Raw genomic sequence first — 23229 nt, 5'->3', positions numbered from 1 at the left:
ATGAAGAAGGTAAACAAATATCACTATTCCCATCTTACAAGTAGAGAAACTAAGGCATAGGGAGATTAAGTGAATTGCCTAACACCACACAGGGAGGAAGTGTCAGCACTAGGATTTGAACTTGGCAGTAGTCCCTACGCCCAGGCCACTAGCTCCTCTCTGACTGGATCCTCTGTTCTTCTGCCGTACTTCCATGTGCAGCTTTCCTGACTCCACACACATTTTTTACCTACAGGAGGCCAGATTCTCTTGTGCCCAGTTTCCGGTAGGTGCAACAGGGATGGTGGGGCAGCAGGGAGCTGGTTTCAGGTCCCTGATTTTCAGGCCAGTTTTGTTTGCTTCAGTGCCAGGGTGGTTTTGCACTGTACTAGCAAGATGAGTGATTGACTCAAAGCAACGCAAATAAAGGCACTCAAAGTTGTAGCTGTCATTGCGTGGACACCGTCGTGTTGAAACCCTCGCTGATCTGGGGCAGGGTGGGCACCAGGGTAGGGTAGCAGGGGGATAGCCATCCTCCCAGCATCATAATCCTCTGTCCATCAGTTCCATGGGGATGAGGCTCTCTGATCAGACCTGTGGTGCTGGCTGCTCCCTGCAGCATCATGCCCACCACTACCCCCAAGCCCCACAGGTAGGGCCCTGCCAAATTCACGATCCATTTTGGTCAATTTCACAGTCATAGGATTTTTAAAATCATAAATTCCATAATTTCAATTTGTCTCAGATTTCACAGGTTTGTAATTGTAGGGGTCCTGAGCCAAAAAAGGAGTTGTGTGGGGGGGCGGGGGGGTGACAAGTTTACGTGGGAGGGTTGCGGTTCTGCTACCCTTACTTCTGCGCTGCTGCTGGTGGCGGCTCTGCCTCGGAGCTGGGCAGCTGGAGAGCGGCGGCTGCTGGCCGGGAGCCCAGCTCTGAAGGCAGAGCCGCCACCTGCAGCAGTGCAGAAGTGGTGGCCTGGTCTGGTACTGCCACCCTTCCTTCTGCGCTGCGGCTGGCGGGGCGCTGTCTTCAGAGCTGGGCATCTGGCCAACAACCACCGCTCTCTGGCCGCCCAGCTCTGAAGGCAGCGCAGAAGGAAGGGTGGCAATACCACGACCCCCTAAAATAACATTGCAATCTCCGTGCAACTCCCTTTTGGGTCAGGACCCCCAATTTGAGAAACGCTGGTCTCCCATGTGAAATCTGTATAGTATTGGGTAAAGGCGCACAAACAACCAGATTTCACAGGGGGAGACCAGATTTCATGGTCCATGACGTGTTTTTCATGGCCGTGAATTTGGTAGGGCCCTACATTTCGGACGTTAGCAAGTATGTAAACACTGCTAGGGTCAGCATTAACGAAACCTCTGCCCCATCCATGCAGTGGAGCGGCTCTGGAAGGCAGATTCTGGGGCAGCAGCCAGTGGGGGAGCCTGGCAGCATGGCTTCAGCAGGAGCAGTGGGAGATCAAGGAGCCTGAGCAGAGGCACAGATTTCCAGAGGGCAGTGTGGGCCATCAGGGGAGCTGCGGGCTTGGGGGCCAAACCCCCTGCTACATTTGTGAGTAGGCAAGACATGCCCTGTGATGGGCGGGGGGTGTGGGTGGTATCAGACTGAATTTCTGTCACCTGTGCAGCAGCAGCCATGTTGGGGAGGATCCGACCCCTTCGTCTTTATTCTATCTCATGTGCTAAGCTATGGCCCAGCACTTAAGTCGTAATTCTGAGCTGTGAGGAGGAGTTGCAGCGTTAACGTGCGACTGAGTCCGAGAAAATAGTTGCGGCCACCACTGCCCCCTCAGTTCAACCCCATGGGCACATTATCGTTGGCAAGAGCAAAGCCTTAACACTATGGTGGGATAGCTTTGTATGTTTCATGTAACGTTTTCATTGTAGGGACTGACTAGTGCAGCCCCTGCCTCTCTCGTTAATGCAGGAGAACGACCATGTCAGTAGGGATTTGTAGTAAAAGGCAACCGGGATTTGGTTGACTAATCGGTCTGTAATTGTTTTAACGGGTGTCTGCACCTCCCTCCGGAAGGAAGCACAACAGCAATGAGAGCATCTCCAGGCAAAGGCTCTGACACACCTGTAAGTATAACCTTAGCGAGCGACACATAAACAGGAGAGAGAAGAAAGTTAGTGTGGGAGCTCTGGAGAGCAAAGCATCACTGGCCTGGGAAATGGAGGGGGAAGGGCCGTGAAGAACATTGCACATGCGGTATGGGACATATTTTGTAAGAATCCCTACCAGGGATAGGGGACAGAAAGCAGGAACAAAAGCACAGACCTCTACTAATTAGATTGGTATTGCAGAGTGCCTAGGAGCCCTGGTCACAGACCAAGCCCTCACCGTGCCAGCTGTCGTGTAAATCAGAACAAAAAGGCGGTCCCTGTGCCAGAGAGCCATAAGCAGCTATAGGCTACAGCCAGACTGGGGGCCCATTGTGCTAGTGAGCTCCCTTAGCTGGCAGCAGTAGTCAGCTGAACCGCTTGGTTCAGAGAGACATGCTCACCCACAGCCATGGTGTGATTGATGAATAACACTGCCGCAAGGGCTTGTACAGGGCGGGAGCTGCTCTTGCTACAGTGTTAAAATGTTTTCTTTTTCCTGTTCCCTTCCAGATCCTGTGTAAAATGAAAACCGCACCATTCCCTGTGGATTCACCCTCTGGCCCCCTTTTTCCTGATGTTGATTTTTTCGGAATGAACAAAAACAAATATATTGTTGATTGCTTCACGTTGACTGTGTGTGGTGTGGTTCTTTCCTTCAATAATTTGTGTGTAGGTAGATAGGTCAGGTAACATTCCGAATCCTTTCTTTACAAGTGATTTCTAGAACAGTCCCCAAAGGGAAGCCCTGCCTGAGTGTGCAGTACTCATATAGCATCTCCCATGAGAGAGACAAAAATTAATGGATCCCTGTGAGGTAGGTAGGTATCACTAGGTCCATTTTACATGGAGAAACTGAGACATGAAGACAAGAGACTTGCTATGACCACACAGAAAGGGACTGATTCTCTTCCTATTAATGATAATGGGCACAAGAGCTGGCCTTGACTCAATAGTAACATGGGAGTTTCTCCCGCCTATGTTTTTCATCCCACAGAGCGCTCCAAGCCAGGCTATATCTTCAGGAATAACATACACACCCCTCAGTTTTTGTATTTCTTTCATTGTGGGCAAGTGTTCATTTGCTTGAGCAGAACACACAGCCATTTCTAGTGACTTCTTGCAAGGCCCAGGAGCTCCTGTGGACAGAGCAGTGATCTAACCTTTTGCGTGATGCATACCAAGGGTTTGATGAAACAGAAAACTACAGAACTTGGTTGTGTTTGGTGTATCCTGCACCTTTCATAATGAAATTATGGGGGCAGGGAGACAAAATCCACCAACATAAATGGAACAAAGATTTTTATTTGAATAAAGTCCGAAATGCTCAAGCCAGGTTCTTTAATATTTTGTCATAATGTGTGTTTATGACGCAACACAAACTGTTTCCTTAAAAATAATCTTGCTATTGCCATGTATCATGCAGTGAGTGTAACTGTGACTCTGAAATGTAAAGATAAGGCATTCATTTGAATCTTGTTCTCTGCAGCTTGATGCATTAAATCTTACATTAAATACATTTTTTCCTCTCTTTCAGACTTAACCAACATATTGACTGCTGCACATGAAGGGAAAACACAAGAAGGTTACGTGTTTGGTTGTCTAATATTCTTGGATTTGATATGAGTCAGCACATCTATTCATTGGTATCATCAACAGCATCCCAGTTTGTATGCACATTATTCACATTCCTATCTGTTGTGTTTGCAGAAATGACATTTTACCCTTTTTCTAAGGGATATCTTTTGATTTTCATATTATTTGGTTGCATGGAGTTGCCCTTTTCCAGTGACTGAGGTTTATGGAGATGTTGCAGAGTTGTACATGTGGTAGAAGCCTTTTCTAAAGAGAAGAGGCAGAAACTCCAAATTAAATAGTTCAAAATCTGCATTTTTGTAAAACAAGCAAACCGTAGGAATTAATCCCCTACATACAAGACCACAAGAATCTATTCCACCTACAAACATAACTTTAAATTACACTGTATCCATCCTTTCTTGTTTTTTGATCCGTTTACAAAATGAAAGAAAAATTCTTCTTCAGCTGAGATCATTGCAACGGTCAATACTGTAATAAAATATCTTTCCTTATTAGAAATACCTAGCTAGTTATACTCGTTAATATTTCTCAAAATCACGATGTAATGTACACTATCTGGCTTAGTACCTATATGTGGAGTTAGTGAAAGTCTTTTTGTGTTTCTTTAGATTAATACAAGGATTTTTTCCAATGCCAACACAATTTGAGCTCATTCATTTGGATGTTTTCCATTTCTAAGCTTATTGTGATACAGAAACCTTATGAAACCAAACCAAAACATCGAATTTTCAGTATTGAAAGGCTTAAAAAAGGATCCTGTCATTCTTCTGTTTTTGGTTTTTGGTTTTTGTTTTTAATTTTGGAAATAGATCTAGACTAGGAAGTAAGCATTCCAAAACCATTATTCTGTGTACATTATTGTTGCTATTGTGATAATAGAGAATTTTATTTATTTTTATGCCAGCTTTTATTGTGAAAACATATTTAGTCTGGTTTTATCAATCCTTGTTATGCTTGTCCTTGGAACATCTTTTGCGTATTCAAGGTTTGTAGTTGACAAGTTTACTGTAAAAAACAAAACAAAACAAAAAAAACAAAAACAAAAAATGTATTGTTTTTACAGAATAAATTTATTGGAATGTGTATTGGGAGTAAGGTTTGAGGTTGTAAGCAACTAAGTTAGCGTCATATTTGGCTTCATACGTGTAATAATGTGAGGTATTAATGTAACTCAAGTATTAAAGCAAAACATTCTGTTAACACTGAGTTGACAATAATAGATACAAGTCCAGGTGAGATCTTTTTTTTTCTGTACATTGCTTTTTTTTTCTGGATAACAAGAGGTTATTAAATTCACCTTGACCATATTCAAAGTTTCTTTGAAAGCACTAGAGGAAACATTGGGGGCGTGATACCTATTTGTGAGACAGTAAATCCTGCGACGGCTGAACAGCTCTTGTTTTGTTTTCCTGGGGAGAATGTGCTGGGATGGAGCTGAATTCAAATATATAAGGGAGGACTCTACACCCAGGAAGGTTTGGATCCTGGAGGAAATAAATGTTATGAGCTCCTTTCTGCCGGTCAAACATTGACTGACGTGTGCTACGGTAGAGACAGAGTGGCTGGGGTAATATCTTTTATTGGACCAGCTTCTATTGGTGAAAGAGACAAGCTTTGAAGCTCCACAGAGCTTCTCACCCATCTTGTCTCTCTCATACCCTGGGACCAACACGGCTACAACAAAACTGCAACCAACACATGCTCTGGGAGTCTTGAATCCTGCCCTTTTGGCTAGAGTTGTAAAGCGTAGACACCCTCTTCTGACCACTGCTGTGAACTTCCCCTCAGGGTTTGACATTCTCCAGTTAAAGTATGTAAGTCCCCCCGTATAGGTTGAAACATGCACATGGATGAGCCAAACACTGTGTTTAGACTATAAAAAAGAAAAAAAGAACTCTCCAAATTTAGAAATTCTAGAATACCCAAGCATGAAATGTTTCCCGTTAAGTTTATCCTCTATTTTCATCCATAAATGAGACAGAAATGTACTATTTTTAGTATAAAGATATTCTGATGTAATAGAAATACTTCTAACTGCAAATAGAAACGTACGCTCCACCAGCCAAGGCCTTACTAAATTCTATATTAGCTGCTGCCTGTTTATGGCAAAATACCAGGAGCAAAAGCAGCTGTGTAGAGAAGTTCAGTGGAAAAACTCTTCTGAAAACACCTGGAAATGTTTAAGACCTGGATTCTCCGAAGTGCTGAGCCCTCTGACGCCCCCTTCACCAATGCAGTTAACCATGTGCTTAAAGTTAAACATGTGAATAGTCCTGTCAATTTCAATGATTAAGCATGTGCATAGATGCTTAGCTGGATGAGACCTGGAGTGCTCACCACTTGAGCAAGACTGAATGCTTAAACAGCATTTCCAGAACCATATGATTTGCTTTTCGCATGTAGAGTCTTCTTTAAGAGATTTCTCAGGATTTTTAACAGGGCTGATCTGCAAGAAATACTTTTTGATCAATAAAACATGTTCGTAACCATGTTATGTATGTTAATTGTTCATACTTCCAAATATTAACCAAAACAATCCACCATAGTTTTATGAGAATTGGTAATGCTGAAACAATCCAGTCTGTTACTGCTGGGGGAATTCTGCACCAACAAATTAAAAATTCTGCAAATTTGTCAAAATAATACTATATAATCATGCCAGTTTCAATTATTTTGGTAATTTATTTCAAAATACTTGTCAGCGAGTATGTCTGTAATAGGAGTAGAGTAGAATAGAATAGTAGAATTAAAGAAATCCTTATGACAACTCAGTTCCTGTTACTTTGCCCCCAGAGCCCAACTGGGGGAACCAAACACACCCTCCCTGCCCCCCCACCCCAGAGCCCAGCCATGCCTCCCCAGTCCAGACACTCTCCCCCACAGAGCCTAGCCATGGACCCCCCCTGGCCCAGACACGCACACCCTCTACCCCTAGAGCCCAGGAATCCAAGGGAGAAACAGCTTGATGCTGGGTCCCGGTCTTGCACAGAGTTTCCTGCATGCTACTGCCTCTTTTCTTCAGGGCATGCTGGGAATCGCAGCTGCTGGGAACCCTCCAGTTCCCTCCCTCTCCCGCAGCCTTGTCTTCTGTTTGCAAGCTGGGCTCTGCCAGGTCTAGCGGACCCTAGTAACGGCCAACAGCTCTGCAGCCCATTTCTGTGGGGAAGAAAGGAAATTCTGCGTGCACAACATTAATTTCTGCAAAATTCTGCATTGCGTAGAATTCTCCCAGGAGTAGTCTGTGCGGGCAGAACATTGAAATAATTATTACTTAGCTCCATGTGGTATTAATAATAAAACTCAAACTGCTTACTTACTCAAGGATAGCTTTAGAAATTATCTCCATGACAGAGTAAAAGCAAAATGTTGAGAAGTGTTAACTGAAGGCAGTTCCCTTTATTTTCTCTCTTTACAGTAATGATACACAAAGCGGACTGGGCAATCTTACACATTTTTGATAAACCACATGTCATTTGGATTCTATAAGAGAGTCCAGTTACCTCAAAAACCAATTATATACATAGCAAAAAAGAAGAGGTGGAAGCAATCTTTCTATTGAGCTTTTTCTTCTTCTTTTGCTTTCATAAAAAACTCTGGTTTGTTGACACACCTATAAGCCAGCAGTTGGGGAAGGATTCCATACACTATGTTCAGTACTAGAAAATAGAATTTTGCCTCTTCGGGGACTCTGTAGATGTAAGGTGTTCGAGCATGAAGAGAAGCACCAATATGGGAAAACTGAGCCTGTGGCAGATACATATATATATATATAAAAGAATGGGTAAGCATGATGTACATTTTGGAATGACAGCATAATCTGCATTACTATATTCACATGCACACATTACCAATAACATTTTTTGTGCAGCCCACTTTATGCCTGAATCCCAATTCTCCATCATTCTTTTGGACTGCAGTATAAAAATACTCTCTGATCTGACATCATTCTGGCCTTGATATAATACAAATAAATGGTACCTCCCATGTGATAGTAGCAGCTGTATTTTGTGAACAAATTCAGTATTCTCTACCGCTCTCCCATACGTCTTAGGCCCTATTCATACAGGAGGGGCCACTGACATGGACCCATGCAATGTGCCAGTGAAGTCCTCATGGACACAGAGTCTGCGCTAATAGATCCCAATGCAGTAGCAAGTCTATAGATTTTGCCTAACACCCACAGGAATCAATGGTAATATTGCTGTTGACACCAATTTGTGCGGGATCTGACCCTTAGTTTGTATTAAAATGTTAGAAAATAGGAAAACTAAGGAGCTAATTAAGTCTCACTAAAATATGTTTTGCCCCAGTCCTGTACACCTGACTTTGGTAAAACTCCTGTTGACTTCTGTAGGAGTTCTGCAAAATCGGGCCCGGAAGGGCTAGTGAGCTGGGAGTTGTTGGAATATAGGTTAATTGTACAGCTAAGGTTATATCTAGAGGAGAGCTCACGGCACTGAAACATATTTTTAGCATAAATAAACATTTATAGATAGAAGCACTCAGGATACTTGCTGTCTTTTGTCTCCATCTGTTATCTACTATATCAAGCAACATCTCACTTAAATTAACTATCATCTGCCCAAATTGATGGTTTGGCAGCAGGAGGAAGAAGGGAAGATAAACATCAGCTTGATTTTGAGGGGACAGTGAGGGAAAGGAACACTGGAACTTAATGCAGTATTAGACTATGGGCCAAACCCTGCTCTCAGCTGGTGTCAGCAGGAGTTATCCAGGAGTCCGAAAGCAGAGAATTTTGCCTTTGCCTAGCAAAGCAGAAAGGTGCAAGATGCATACAGTCTATGTGCTTGTTCTAATACATCATCTTCTGCAAGGAGGTTACATAGAGAATGTGCATTAAAACAGAAAAGGTACTAGTGGTTTCAGTATATTTAACCACCCCAGCTGACAGGGGAGAGCTGCTCTGGAAAGCCCTAGTCAGGAAGCAGAGTAATCAAAGAAATCAAATGCAAACCCATGTTAGCAGAGTGGCTCTTGGTATTTCCCTAAGTATCTGTTACCAAGCAAGCCTCACTCAGGGGCACTCCATATATTGCATTTTTTTAATAACCTAGTAACTCAGTCTGTCTCCTCCACATTCCTAGCTCCCACCCCTGGCAGCTCACCACTGCTGGGAACATGGCTCAACCTCCCATTGTTCCCGGGGCCCCAACCCCACTCCCTACTTCACACTGGGAACTGCACTGGGGCAGGCAGCTCAGAGAGCCAGCAAAGGCCAGGGGCAAGGTGCTGAAAACATCAGCAGCAGGGGTAAGGAGCGGAAGGCTCTTTGCTGTCTAATGTGGGCCTGTCTGTCTAGGCACTTATGGCCACCCTGAAGTATCTAGGGGACCAGAGAAGAACATTCCTCTTCATCTCAAGCAGTGAGAGCTTGACACATAAGGGTTTATAACCCTTCTACATTTTTATCTGAGCTTAATGAAACTGGCTATTTTTATTATTCACAAAAATAGAATTTGGATCCTATCTTTGGCCTTATTTCTAGCTCCATGGACTGAGTTTCACTGACTAATTATGCATCATGTAAAATGAATTATTTCTATCAGTCTTAGGTTTGTGGTCTTTCAGTTTCATTATGGCTCCTCTGTTTCTTGTATTAGCAGCGAGGATCAACAGGCACACCCGACAGATCTGCTCTCCTTATTACTCTGTGTGCCTCCACTGTGTCACTTACTCATCTTCCTCTCAGCCTTTATACTCTCTCCTCGTCTGGAAGCTGTCTCATGCCGCTAATCATTTGCATTGATCTGCTCTGGGCCTTTTCTATTGCTGCTATCAATTCAGATAATGGAATTCTCCTTTAAAAAAAAATCAAATCGCTTTATCTGCCTGTCAGTCACCAAGAGCCCGACCTAGCTGTAATTATAGGCAATGGGCAGAATCACATTCATTTAAATTGGGAGCCAGATTAGGGCTCAAATGGCAAGGAATGTGTCAGTCCACATTTGTGCATCTTTTTGCAGACGCCCAGTTTGCAGGAAGGGAGATTTCACTCCACTGGGGTCCAGAGTTCACCCATGCTCTCTAACTAGAAACAGGGGCAGGAGGTGGGGCATAAAATACACATTGACAACTGCATTAGCACCAAGCTGGCAAGAAAATCTAGGGCTGCTTGGTCCAGATTTCCATTTATGGCTAAGGGTTTTCATATAATGCTGGCAAATCTATGCCACATAAGGTGAAGGTTCTGTGGAGGGGTGGGTCATAGAGGAATTGTGAGTGACTGGATGGGGAAAAATCCTTTAGATGGGGAAGGGATCTGGACAAGTGAGACGGAGCAGGGGGGGGCGATTGTGTAAATTTAAGAGTGCCAGTGTGCCATGTCCCATTTTTTATGCAATACACTCATGCACACAAAGGATTTTCCCTCATGAACATGTAATGTTCCCGTAGAGGGTAATAACATGTCCTTTTTGTGTGTAGGATGTATTTCCAATAGATGATGAAAATTTAGCTCTCCCCTTGTTCGCAGTGCATTAGCAGGGACATCCAGAAGATGTGCACGTCTTGCCAATGGGCTGGCACTCGTATAACTGAGAGCAAGATCTGCCTTGCTGTGTAGGATTTCTATAATCATACGTCATCAGGGAATAAGCCATTCCTAGGAACCCTCTTATATCAGACCTTTAGAATGGGGAATGTAGGGGTTTAACATGGAGACCCCTTTAGAGCTGAAGCCCAGGCTGGACCATTAGGGTGCCCAGACAGGAAGTGCGAAAAATCAGGGTGGGAGTGGGGGTAATAGGCACCTATATAAGAAAAAGTCCCAAATGTTGGGACTGTCCCTATAAAATCGGGACATCTGGTCACCCTGTCAGCAAGAGGGCCATATCTCAGCCTTTACTAATCTGCTGGTCATTGAAGCTCACAGCAACTTCTGAGCTGCTAAATGCCAGCGGTGCAGGTGGCAGTTTGCAGGTGGCAGTCACAAATAAAGCGTCTCATCTACAGAAAATGTTTTTTCACCCACATTTTGGCTGCAGACCTATTACGAATGCTGTTTGGCTGGTGTCTTGGTGTTTGTATTGTTCTGCAACCAACAAAGCAGGCTGAGACAGGAAAAGAGGGCTGGGCTGGACAAGGGGAAGGGGCAGGTCTCCCGCCATCCTGGACCTGATCTAAAGCCAACTGAAATCAGTGAAACACTGTCACTGATTTCCAAGGGGGTTGCATCAGGCTCTTTGAGCTCTGTAAGGCCAAGGAAAGTCAGCAGGGAAAGACAGGGGATATGTGGCAACCAAGCAAACCCTTCTGAGCACTGTGTGTTCTCATTTAGATAAGAGCCTGCAGACTAGCCACTGAAGCAGCGGGGGTTGAGTGGGCCAGGTTTTTCTATGTCTCAGTGGCCTAGACAGGCTGAGGGAGGAAGGAGAATGTGGCCTGGCCTCTATACTCCACAGCTGGGCCTGATTAGCAACCTGTAGAGAAACTTCCTGCTGCTCAGATCTGGGAAGGGAGAATTACTTGGGCTATGTCTGTATGGGGTGGGGAGGGGAACTGTTTTGCTGCAGCACAGGAGCTGAACCTTTCATCACTTGACATGTAAGTCCTGTCTTCAGTTTCTCATATAGATAACTGTTCGTTTTAGTGAGGTCTTAGAGGATAACTAAAGTCTTTGTAAAATCAAGGCTCCTAAAGTGCTACTCTTGTGATTGTTAAGTAGCGTCACAAGATCAGTGACCCCAGAAGGTCATAACCCATATTTGGAGTCTCAGTGAACTGACACTGCAGTGTAATTCAAACTGCGGCCCATTACGTAACTTTTAAAATGACAGGGTTCTGAGAAAGATGTCTCCTCTCCCATGCTAATGGCTTGGCCCTTTCAGGTGTTTTTTTTTAACCTAGGAGACACTATTCTGAGATTTACATTTGCAAAAACACATAAATTGCAAAAGGACAGAAACAAAAGTCTCCCACTTAGTAGCACTGTGTGAACTCTCACCAGGGAGATTCCCATGGGATAAAATGCTTTGGCTTTCCATCTTTAGTTTTCTACTTTTTTTGGGGGGGTGGCTCTTTGTCCATAACAGAACACAAACCATAAGTTTTAATTAATAATTACAGGTGTTTTAAAATTTAGCAAATACAATTCTTGAAATAGTGTCACTTGTATTAAAAAGACCAAAAAAAGATGGAAAATGACACCCCCTCCCCCCAACTTCCTTTAAAACACAACCTGTCTCCCTCATTTTCTTCCTGAGTAATTAACAGGTATGGGCTCTAGACCAAATCAGTGTAATTGCTTTTAGTTGGACAATTATTTCAGTTCACTCTGCAGTGCACTAAACCATTTAGAGGAAATGCCTTTGCATATTGGTAACTGCAAACTACTGCTTAAATGTTGAGCAAGCTGGTACATGTGTTCTCGTTCTTGGGTAGGGAAAGGAAGAGTTTGGGAGTTATGCTACAATGTGTATCACTTTTGACAAATGGTTTAGCTACTGCTATCAATCAGCAGAATTTTTGCTCGGGTCCCAGATTTGCTTAAATGACTAAAAAGGAAATCTGTAAGCCTCACTTCTGCATTGCAAGTGGCTTTCCCTCTCCTTCCTCCTTTTTTAAATCAGCAGTGTCCTTTAGCCAGACCACAAACGAGATCAAACAATGTTCTTCGGCCTTCAGCAAGAAAATGTTGCACATGACTTAATAACCCAGATGCATACAGAAGTTATGAATATTTGCTGTGAGAAACATATGGTGAGAAAAGTTTTCAGTCTGATGTCTGCACATGAAGTTTATGGAGCTATGACAGAAAGACACAACATGTGTTTTGACTTTTGATTTCATTTTCCTCATGGTAAATAAGGTTTGAAGAAGTTGTTTCTTCCCCAAGAATGAGTGAAACCTGAGTAATCTGTTAAAAGATGTGGTTTACTGATATGCTTTTGCTGGACATGTTGACACTGGCTTGCCTATATTAGCTTGTTTGCATTGTGCCAGTTCAAGCATATAACATCAATTCTGATATCTTTTGACGCTCTGGTTCTTTCCATTTACAAATCTTGCCAAATTCCACTCTGATATGTGAGTTATGATATACGTGGCTATCATATATCTCTGGGAATAAGCAGGAAGAACTCGAAATGCTAGTAAATAAACACGACTATGACATAATTGGCATCACAGAGACTTGGTAGGATAATATACAACTGGAATATTGGTATAGAAGGGTACAGCTTGCTCAGGAAGGACCGGCAGGGAAAAACGGGAGGAGGTGTTGCCTTATATATTAAAAATGTACACACTTGGACTGAGGTTGAGATGGAAATAAGAGACAGACTCTGGATAAGGATAAAAGGGGTAAAAAACAAGGGTGATGTCATGGTAGGGGTCTACTACAGACCACCTAACCAGGACAGGAGTGGCAGGTTTGTGTAATTTTTGGTGGTGCCCAGAACAGGTCCAAGTCTCTCCCCCCTCTCCGCTCCCTTCCGACCTAAGGCTCTGGGAAGGAGTTTGGGTGCGGGAGGGGGTTTGGGTGCTGGGTGCAGGCTCTGGACTGGGATAGAGGGCTGGGGTGCAGGAGGGGGTTTGGGTGCTGGGGATGAGGAGTTTGGGGTACAGCAGGTAGGCTGCCCTGGGGCTGGGGTGGGGGGCCAAAGAGGACTCCCCCCCCCAGCCCTTTCCCTGTCGGCAACAGGGAGCTCTGTGGGAGGGGGGGCCCTTCCTGGTCCCCCCAGCATGACACTCACCCAAGCCCCCCCCAGGCTGCTGCTCAGGAGGTCCAGCCAGGATGAGTCCCGTCCCCCCGCTCAGAGTCGCCTGCTGTGGGAGGGCTGCCATGCACCTCCTCCCTCTGCAGGTGCAGCAGCTGCCTTAGCCCGCCCTCAGCGCTGCTCCCTTGTAGCCGGAAGCGGCTGGCAAGGGAGTGCAGTGTGGAGCTGCAGGGGGCAGCCGCCTGCTGCCTAGGGCAGGCAGGGACGCTAGGGGGAGGCGCATGGGGGCGGCAGGTGGGGCCGGGGGACACTCCGAGGGAAGCGCGCGGGGGCGGCAGGCAGGGCAGAGGGAGAGATCCGGCCCTGAACATTGGTGGAGCCAGGCCCCCTGGGCCCTGAATTTGCTGGAGCCTAGGCACTATGGGCCCATACAACTCACTGCCCCGAACCAGGAAAAAGAGGTGGATGAGGCTTTTTTTCAACAACAAACAAATCGTCCAAAGCACAGGACTTGGTAGATAAAATCCCATGGGAAGCAAGTCTAAGGGGAAAAGCAATTGAAGACAGTTGGCAGTTTTTCTAAGAGACATTATTAAGGACACAAGAGCAAACGATCCCACTGCGTAGGAAAGACAGGAAGTATGGCAAGAGACTACCCTGGCTTAAGCAGGAGATCTTCAATGATCTAAAAATTAAAGAAAAGTCCTACAAAAAGTGGAAACTAATTGCAATTACAAAGGATGAATATAAACAAATAACACAAGTATGTAGGGACAAAATTAGAAAGGCCAAGGCACAAAATGAGATCCAACTAGCTTGAGACATCCTTTGAGACATAAAGGATAATAAGAAAATATTCTACAAATACATTAGAAGCAAGAGGAAGACCAAGCACAGGGTAGGCCCATTACTCAATGCGGGGGAGGGGGGACAATAACAGAAAATGTGGAAATGGCAGAGGTGCTTAATGACTTCTTTGTTTCAGTTTTCATCAAGAAGGTTGGTGGTGATTGGACGTCTAACATAGTGAATACAAGTGAAAATGAGGTAGGATCAGAAGAGGCTAAAATAGGAAAAGAACAAGTTAAAAATTACTTAGACAAATTAGATGTCTTCAAGCCACCAGGGCCTCATGAAATGCATCCTAGAATACTCAAGGAGCTGACTGAGGAAATATCTGAACCATCAGCGATTATATTTGAAAAGCATGGAAGACGGGAGAGATTCCAGAAGACTAGAAAAAGGCAACTATAGTGCCAATCTATAAAACGGGAAATAAGGACAACCTGGGGAATTACAGACCAGTCATCTTAACTTCTGTACCCGGAAAGATAATGGAGCAAATTATTAAACAATCAGTTTGCAAACATCTAGAAGATAATAAGGTGAAAAGTAACAGTCAGCATGGATTTGTCAAGAACAAATCATGTCAAACCAACCTGATCACTTTCTTTGACAGGGTAACAAGTCTTGTGGATAGGGAGGAAGCGTTAGACATGGTATATCTTGATTTTAGTAAAGCTTTTGATACTGTCTCGCATTACCTTCTCATAAACAAACTAGTGAAATGGAACCTAGATGGAGCTACTAGAAGGTGGGTGCAAAACTGGTTGGAAAACTGTTCCCAGAAAGTAGTTATCTGTAGTTCAGTCATGCTGGAATGACATACGAGTGGGGTCCTGCAGGGGTTGGTTCTGGGTCCAGTTCTGATCGAAATCTTCATCAATGATTTAGATAATGGCATAGACAGTACACATAAAGTTTGCGGATGATACCAAGCTGGGAGGGGTTGCAAGTGCTTTGGAGGATAGGATTAAAATTCAAAATGATCTGGACAAACTGAAGAAATGGTCTAAAGTAAATAGGATGAAATCAATAAGGACAAATGCAAAGTACTCCATTTAGAAAGGATCAGTCAGTTGCACACATACAAGATGGGAAATGACTGCCTAGGAAGGAATATTGAGGAAAGGAATCTGGGGGTCATAGTGGATCACAAGCTAAATATGAGTCAACAGTGTAATGCTGTTGCAAAAAAAGCAAACAACATTCTGGGATTTATTAGCAGGAGTGTTGTAAGCAAGACACGAGAAGTAATTTTTCCACTCTACTCTGAGCTGATTAGTCCTCAACTGGAGTACTGTGTCCAGTTCTGGGCACCACTTTTCAGGAAGGATGTGGACAAATTGAGAGACTCCAGAGAAGAGCAACAAAAATTATTAAAGGTCTAGAAAACATGACCTATGAGCAGGGCCGGATTAATGCAGGGGCTTTAGGGGCTGCAGCCCAGGGCTAAGGGTGCCCCTGCGCAGCAGGGCTCAGGCAGGCTGCCTGCATGCCGTGGCCATACTGGAACTGGCCAATGGGAGCTGCGGGGGCAGCATTTGCGGACACAGGTAGTGCACGGAGACATGCTGTCCCCCTCCCTCCTGGGGCAGGCAGAGACGTGCCAGCAGCCGTCCGCTTCTGGGAGCAGCAGAGGCCACGGCATGGAGGCAGGCAGCCTGCCTGAGCCCTGCTGTGCCGCTGGCCGGGAGCTGCCTGTGGTAAGCATCTCCCGGCCAGAGCCTGCACCTTGCACCCACTCCTGTACCCCAACCCCCGCCACTGGTCGGAATCCCCTCCTGCACCCAAACTCCCTCCAAGACCCTGCACCCCCTCCTGCACCGCAACCCCCTGCCCCAGGTCAGAATCCCCTCCTGCACCAGACTACCCCCCAGAGCCCGCATCCCCTCCTGCACTCAAACTCTCTCCCAGAAAGAAACTAATATAACAGCTGTTCTAAGGTAAGAAGTAGGCTATTTTAAATTAAATTAACTATATTCTACATGTTTTAAGACTGAAATGTAACCACAGAATGGCTTTTTGTTAATTAAAAGGCAAGTTTAGTATAGCGTTAATAGCCTCGATGCCATAATTGTGATCATTTTGTTTTAAATTAGGAAAAAGACTTGTATACAGGGGCTCCACAAAATCTAATAGCCCCGGGCCCACAGGAGAGTTAATCTGGCCCTGCCTATGGGGGAAGATTGAAAAAATTGGGTTTGTTTAGTCTGGAAAAGAGAAGACTGAGGGGGGACATAACAGTTTTCAAGTATGTAAAAAGTTTTTACAAGGAGCAAGGAGAAAAACTGTTTTTCTTAACCTCTGAGGCTAGGACAAGAAGCAATGGGCTTAAATTGCAGCAAGGGAGGTTTATGTTGGACATTAGGAAAAACTTCCTAACTGTCAAGGTGGTCAAGCACTGGAATAAATTGCCTAGAGAGGTTGTGGAATCTCCATCATTGGAGATTTTTAAGAGCAGGTTAGACAAACACCTGTCAGGAATTATCTTGATAATACTTAGTCCTGCCATGAGTGCAGGGGACTGGACTAGATGACCTCTCAAGGTTCCTTCCAGTCCTATGATTCTATGCTATCTCCATGCTGGGAAAAATTGGCAATCTTGGACTGTATACTAACAGCTTGTAGTTGAGACAAAGTCTTACTACTCGGTTGCTAAAGACAATTCTTATCACCGTATTGGGTAGTTAAATTGTGTTGTAAGCATGTATAATCTAACCATGTAATCACAGATATTCATCTATGGCCCAGATGCACCAGTTCATTCAAGAATCTCAATTAGCCCAACAGCATGACAATTACCTTTGTATCCTTGTGTTCTAGCACTATCCTCGAGTTGTTGTGACAGCTTCAGGCCCAAATTTTCTCCATCCTCTAAATATTATGGGGTCCTTCATTTTGCCACATATAAGGCAAATCAATTAGATGTGTTATACCAGACTTTTTATAAGTGTCCTGTCTCAAATGGTAAATAGCTCCGTATGTGTACTCTAGGCCAGGTCAATTTACCTGTGTGGAATTTTTTTTTTGACAAATTATTTTGTCTTATGGTTTGTGTCACCAGTGTCCATTAATTATTATTGCACATTATATAAGTCACCATTTAATCATAAACATTTATTTAACAAAATCAGGATGGAATGAGTTGAGCAAGTGTGGGTCTTGGGAAGAACATGAAATTTTTTGGAGATGAACGTGAATATATGTTAGAAATGACACTGGAAGCTCCCCTGTGCTGTAGAAGTAGCTGTAGTGCTAAGAAAATAGCTGATATTGTCCACCGTGCGACTAACAGCTGTTCTCACCAATGAGACTCTTTTTAAACCATTCACTTGACCAAAACATTGAGTGTCTCAATGAGAATATTTAACTATCTTTTTAAAAAGTGGGTAGATGTTATGGCTTAACACCCCCCACCCCATCCTACCCCAAATATTTGGTTTCTTTAGGGAAATGTACAGCATTTAATAAGGCTTAAATAATACAAACAAGCCAGATAAAAATATGCAGCTAAAGAAAAAACTGTCTTCCAAGGCAATGATGTCACACCTGAGACGCACCTATTGAGCCTGATTCTCTACTCCCTGATGGTGGTTTTATGCTTGTGTAATTGTTGAAGTCATCTGAATTACTTTGGCATAAAACCAGCATAAGGTTGTGAATTGGGGCTCCTTACCTATGTGAGATTTCTCTAGTTACAGCATTATCAACTAGAAATTCACCAATGAATATCTTTACAAAGAAATAACTATAATACCTGGGCTAGTCCTCCAGCATGTATAAGGGTTAAGTCAGGCATCCAAGAACAACCAGGCACCAGTAGGCCATACAGTGCGATCATATAATAAGGCACAGAGTAGAACATGTATGTCAGCATCTGCATTTTAAACAGAAACATGAGCTGTTTTGTGTTTTCAGAGAGAGGTCTATTTAGGAATCAGCCAATTGCTGACAGAGAAATTGGAATATTCCAAGATTATGTTCTCTAGAGGATGTTTGCAGATGATGAAAGATATCCCTGTAGATAAACAGAACACTCCACAAAGATTCTCCAAATAATGAAATCATAATACTCCAGAACCCCACCACTTTCCAGAGTGAAGCTTCTTCATTCAGCTTGTTGCCAGAATGGATTTCTCACAGAAAAGGCAAATCCTTCATTTGAGGTTTACTCATTTGGTTGCCTCCCTATAAATGACACTATGCATCTCAGTGTTTGTCATTTTTAAAAATAGAAGTATTGTGGGTATTAAGAACCCTCAGGTCAACCCTCATGCGATGATCAAGTAAACAGGCTTGGCAAAGGATGCTGTGTGGTTTTACAGGAAAGAGGAATGTGTCAGTGGTGATACAGAAGAGAAAGGGTAAATATAGGGCTAGATTTCCTATCTACACCACCCTTTTACCTGTTTAGGTTGCTATTACATTAGGGCAGTGGTTCCCAAACTTGTTCCACCGCTTGTGCAGGGAAAGACCCTGGCGGGCCGGGCTGGTTTGTTTACCTGCCGCGTCCGCAGGTTCAGCTGATCGCAGCTTCCAGTGGCCGTGGTTCGCTGATCCAGGCCAATGGGAGCTGCTGGAAGCGGCGACCAGCACATCCCTCGGCCCGTGCTGCTTCCAGCAGCTCCCATTGGCCTGGAGCAGCGAACCACAGCCACTGGGAGCCATGATTGGCTGATCCTGCGGATGTGGCAGGTAAACAAACCGGCCCAGCCCACCAGGGGCTTTCCCCGCACAAGCGGCAGAACAAGTTTGGGAACCACTGCACTAGGGGAATCCTCATTTGGTGCCTTAAAGGCAACTTTAAGTCCACTTTGCACATGCAGAGCAGCACAAAGGGGACTAAAAAGGGGCTAAGGATCTGGCCTGGGGAATATATTAAAAGGGACTGGGTGGTCAAGTGATAAAATACGTAATCCAACACTGCTAGGTCCCCAGTCTGAATCCAACCCAGCTCAATGATAAACAAATGTTATCTTGTCATGGCTGTTCAGAGGCCGATGTGAAATGCACAATGGTCTCAGTCTCACTCCCAGTGGGCAGATGCCACATCACAGTTAGCACCCTCATTGGTAAGCCCAGTGAAACCTGTTGCTTCATATTTGTGCCTGTTCACCCATAATTTTAGAACATCCCATACGTAATAGTTAGTTCTTTACCTGAAGTTTAGGATAAGCAGCAGGATCCTTGATATAGGGCTCGTGAAGTTGAATATATGACCGGCAGAGTTCAGCAGGGCAATCCAAAGCAATCTACAGAGATGTTAAAAATTGCATGTGATCAAAGAAGTCACTCTAAACCAAACTAACCTGACCCTTGCTATTGTGGGCTCTACAACTGTGCTCGCGGTTGCCACACAGAAGGCTTGCTTACAGGCCAGAAGGGACTGGGTCCTTTGCCAAGGTGATCCACTTGGTCACCATCACAGAAATGGGCTGACGTCACTGTTGAAATCTAGTCTTCCCTTTGCCTGCCTCACAGGTCCCTTGAATGGTTCATAGAGCAAAAAAATGCTATATAACAGTTAGATAGTATAGTCATCAGTAGATCTCAAAGGCACTTTTATAAAGGAAGGTGAGCATCATTGTCCCCATTTTACAAATGAGGAGACTGGGACACAGAGAGGGGTAAGGACTTACCCAAGGTCACCCGGCAGATCAGTGACAGAGGCTGGAATAGAAGCTAGGACTTCTGAGTCCTAGTTTAGTGCTCTAGCTACTGGGACAACATTAGGAGCCTTAGTTTTTCACTGGAAAGTCTTTAAGCTAGTATACCAGGTATGTGTGGTCCGTAACATTATTTTATTTGTACTGACAACTAGGCTTTGACCCAATCCATAATGCCTAATGGAAATTCACCCAATAGTAGAAAAATCAGGTAAGCATATACTGTAGAGTTTATGTAGAGATTTAAACAAGAGCTGTGCTGCAATAAGGTAATAGTGGAGAATGATGCGAACTCCAAAACCAGCTACTATAAAAAACTGTAATGAGGAAAAAAGAGAGAGAGAAAATCCAACAAACTGTAAAGAACAAATTTGCCAAAAAACTCCATGGTGACCCAACTACTATGTCAAGGAGCTGAATTCATGATAACAAGCAATGATTACAAAGTACTCAATACTTTTCTAAAATGATCCATCAGTTTCAACAGCAGCTTAATAAGAGCTTTCCCAGGAGACATTGCTGGTGTCTAAATTACTGACAAGGCCCAGCTGTGTGTATTGCAGCTGCCAACTACACTGGCTTTTGTAAGTCTGGGTTTGGGAAAAATACAAAGATTCCCACTGTACATGCCAATGGCACATCTTGGAGAGGGAGACACATCTGAAAAACAGGTGTATGTCTGCACTGAGGAACCACAGTTTATTGGCCAATAACATATTGCCACAATTACTGGAGCTTAATAGAAAGCTGTTCATTCCATCCATGGCTGAGAAAGTGATGTCACTGAAACAGTTCCTACAATGGGAGAAGAACTGGGTAGTGAAATGGGATAGGAAAAGAAGCTCAGAAAAAATGAGGAAGTGGCATGGCAGCCTGTAGCTGGGTGCTTGGGCAAGAGATTACACTGTGAAAAATGTGTCATATCTCTTTCCACATTGCTTTGTGTTTTATTCAGTTAGCCAGCACCAACAGAACTAGGGAGTGTCCTGAGCGGCAACAAATGAAGATGCCAGTAACAAGACAGAAGTAAACAAAAATTAAAAGATTTCTGAAGGCAAATTTTCTCAGAAATATGACCAGAGAGCAAAAGTAAAGCAATAATACAAGCCAGAAGAACTACAAAAGAGTGACATGCACTAAGTAGAACAAATTGCTGATAAAGTTACTTCTGATCACCTGATATATGAATTAAGGTCTAAACAGGGTCAGCGCAACCAAATATGCAGACCAGGCAGTTGTCTAGGGCACCAAAATGTTTAGTGATTGTTTACTCAGTGGTGTGCAATTTCCATTTTGCCTAGGGCAGCAAATACTTCAAAACTGACCCTAGGAGTAGGTTTACCACTGCTCCAAGAAGAAAGTATTTTAAATTCTGTGTGATTCCCTCTGAAATTTCAAAGCTATCAGATGTATTATAAATCCATAGACAAAGTTAATTTAAAACAATCTATACTTGATAGGCAAGAATGAGACATTTACAATTTCAGGAGACTTGGGATAAACCCAACATAGTTCTCAGATAAAAAGATTCTACTCTCTCACTCATAATGCAAGCTGCATGTTTTTCTATGTGAGTTTAGTTACGTGTCTATGTTTTAGAAAGACATGAATGCAGATTTAATTTAGCTTGTGTGCATCCATGGTATTGTTCATTAATATATTAACAGTAGACCACCAAAAAAAACCAATGAATGCCATGCTTTTTAGGTCACTGTGAGCCACACTTGGGCTATCGTTACTCTGTTGCTCTTTGGGGGTCATATAGCTAGTCTCTTTCAGAAAACCAATTTCACACAATGCAAATGGAGAGGCAAAGCTACAGTAATTACAATAATGCTACATGCAGTGTTGTAGCCGTGTCGGTCCCAGGATATTAGAGAGACAAGGTGGGTGAGGTAATATCTTTAATTGGACCAATTTCTGTTGGTGAGAGAGAGGAGCTTACAGAAGAGCTCTGTGTAAGCTCTAAAGCTTATCTCTTTCACCAACAGAAGTTGGACCAATAAAAGGTATTACCTCACCTACCTTGTCTCTCTAATAATGCCACAGACACTTCATTTCTCCTTCATATTCTTAGGGCCCAGTCCTGCTCCCACTGAGAAGTTTTCCATTTAGTTGGGAGCTAACTGGGCCCTTGGTTTGCATATAGTACACTTCCTTTTGAAGAGCAACAGATGTAAAAGCTTTGTGAATAAAACTTAAGAGATCCCAGGTTGTTATTGCCCCTTACACTTACCATGCCCCTAAATATGCAAAACCCAGTTGCTAGGATGAGATATATAGCCAACATTAGATCTAGTGGTCTTCTCAGTAGTCCTTTCTTCTGGACTTTCTGAATCACCTACAATACAATATAAGATTAAGAGTAGATCACAAATTCTACATTAAATGTATTTCATTTCAAATCTGTCTCTAAAGAAAGTTAAGGTGGTGAAACACCCTGACAGGAGCCAAAGGGACAACATCTTCTCTCAGCTATTCTAGTGTAAATGCAGAGTCACTCTATTGATTTAAGTGTATGAGGGGGAGCAGCAGCATTTCTGTATATAATGACAGGTTTCAGAGTAGCAGCCGTGTTAGTCTGTATCCGCAAAAAGAAAAGGAGTACTTGTTAGTCTCTAAGGTGCCACAAGTACTCCTTTTCTTTTTGTATGTAATGAAGTACTGTAACAATGTTACAATGATATAACAGAAAGCAGAATCAGGCTCCTACCATTCAAAGTTAAAGCTAACCCAAACTTTAAGTAGATTCTCTAATGGTCCACCTGAGTGAGGATCAGTGTCAATCTTCATGTTGAATGGCTTACCTTTCATCAGTCTGTGACACTTTACAAGATAATTTACACAAAGATAATAAAATGGCTTCCTCATACCCACTCTTATTGTGCCACTGAGTATTTTACGTATGCCATTTTATTTCTAAAAACCATAGTGCATATCCACTTACGTGGGGTCATAAGAAAATGTATTATGTAATCATAAATCCATATCCAATATTTACTTATCGAAGGGCTGACCAGGAGAGGAAGGATGGCCCAGTGGCTAAAGTGGGAGCCTGGGACACCAGAGACCCAGTTTCACTTCCCTATTCTGACACAGACTTCCTACGAGATGTTAGGCAAGTTGCTTAGTTGTCATAAGCCTCTGGTCCCTTGCTGTAAAACTGAGATGATCCCTCCCTCAGAGGAATGGTAAATGTGGGGGTAAATATGTGAGGCATGCTGATGTAATGGGAGCTATGTAAGTACCTCAGATAAAACCTGGTTTGGGGCAATCACGAGAGCTCACTCACTGCAGAGTTTTCATTCAAACTTTCATTCAAACATTCAAGGATGCTTTTTTTTTTCTTCACCA

General features: G+C 43.6%; 2 protein-coding genes and 1 long non-coding RNA gene across 7 annotated transcripts in view; 2 read left to right on the top strand and 1 right to left on the bottom strand.

The window, feature by feature from the left end:
• HDGFL3 (HDGF like 3) overlaps positions 1-4889 on the top strand; it is a 56795-nt gene extending 51906 nt beyond the window's left edge. The window contains exon 6 of the mRNA XM_048866396.2: positions 3628-4889. Within this exon, the coding sequence (XP_048722353.1) occupies positions 3628-3633 (6 nt within the window). The 3' untranslated portion in view covers positions 3634-4889. The remainder of the gene's footprint in view (positions 1-3627) is intronic.
• On the top strand, positions 800-2724 carry LOC142073405 (uncharacterized). The gene is made up of 2 exons (XR_012670276.1): positions 800-2069; positions 2604-2724. It is a non-coding gene; the product is annotated as an uncharacterized LOC142073405 (long non-coding RNA).
• Positions 4890-6563: 1674 nt separating the features above from the next.
• TM6SF1 (transmembrane 6 superfamily member 1) overlaps positions 6564-23229 on the bottom strand; it is a 31244-nt gene continuing 14578 nt past the window's right edge. For 3 of the 5 annotated variants that reach the window (XM_048866392.2, XM_075133135.1, XM_048866395.2), the window contains 4 exons: positions 22112-22216; positions 19369-19461; positions 17967-18086; positions 7066-7433 (listed from right to left, as the gene is read on the bottom strand). In XM_048866392.2, coding sequence (XP_048722349.1) covers positions 7242-7433; positions 17967-18086; positions 19369-19461; positions 22112-22216 — 510 coding nt within the window. In that variant the 3' untranslated portion in view covers positions 7066-7241. The other 2 variants (XM_048866394.2, XM_048866393.2) reach the window with 2 other exon arrangements.

Source organism: Caretta caretta, chromosome 10 (genome assembly GCF_965140235.1).
Source record: "Caretta caretta isolate rCarCar2 chromosome 10, rCarCar1.hap1, whole genome shotgun sequence".
Lineage (NCBI taxonomy): Eukaryota > Metazoa > Chordata > Testudines > Cheloniidae > Caretta > Caretta caretta.
This window is presented reverse-complemented; position numbering and strand designations above follow the sequence as displayed.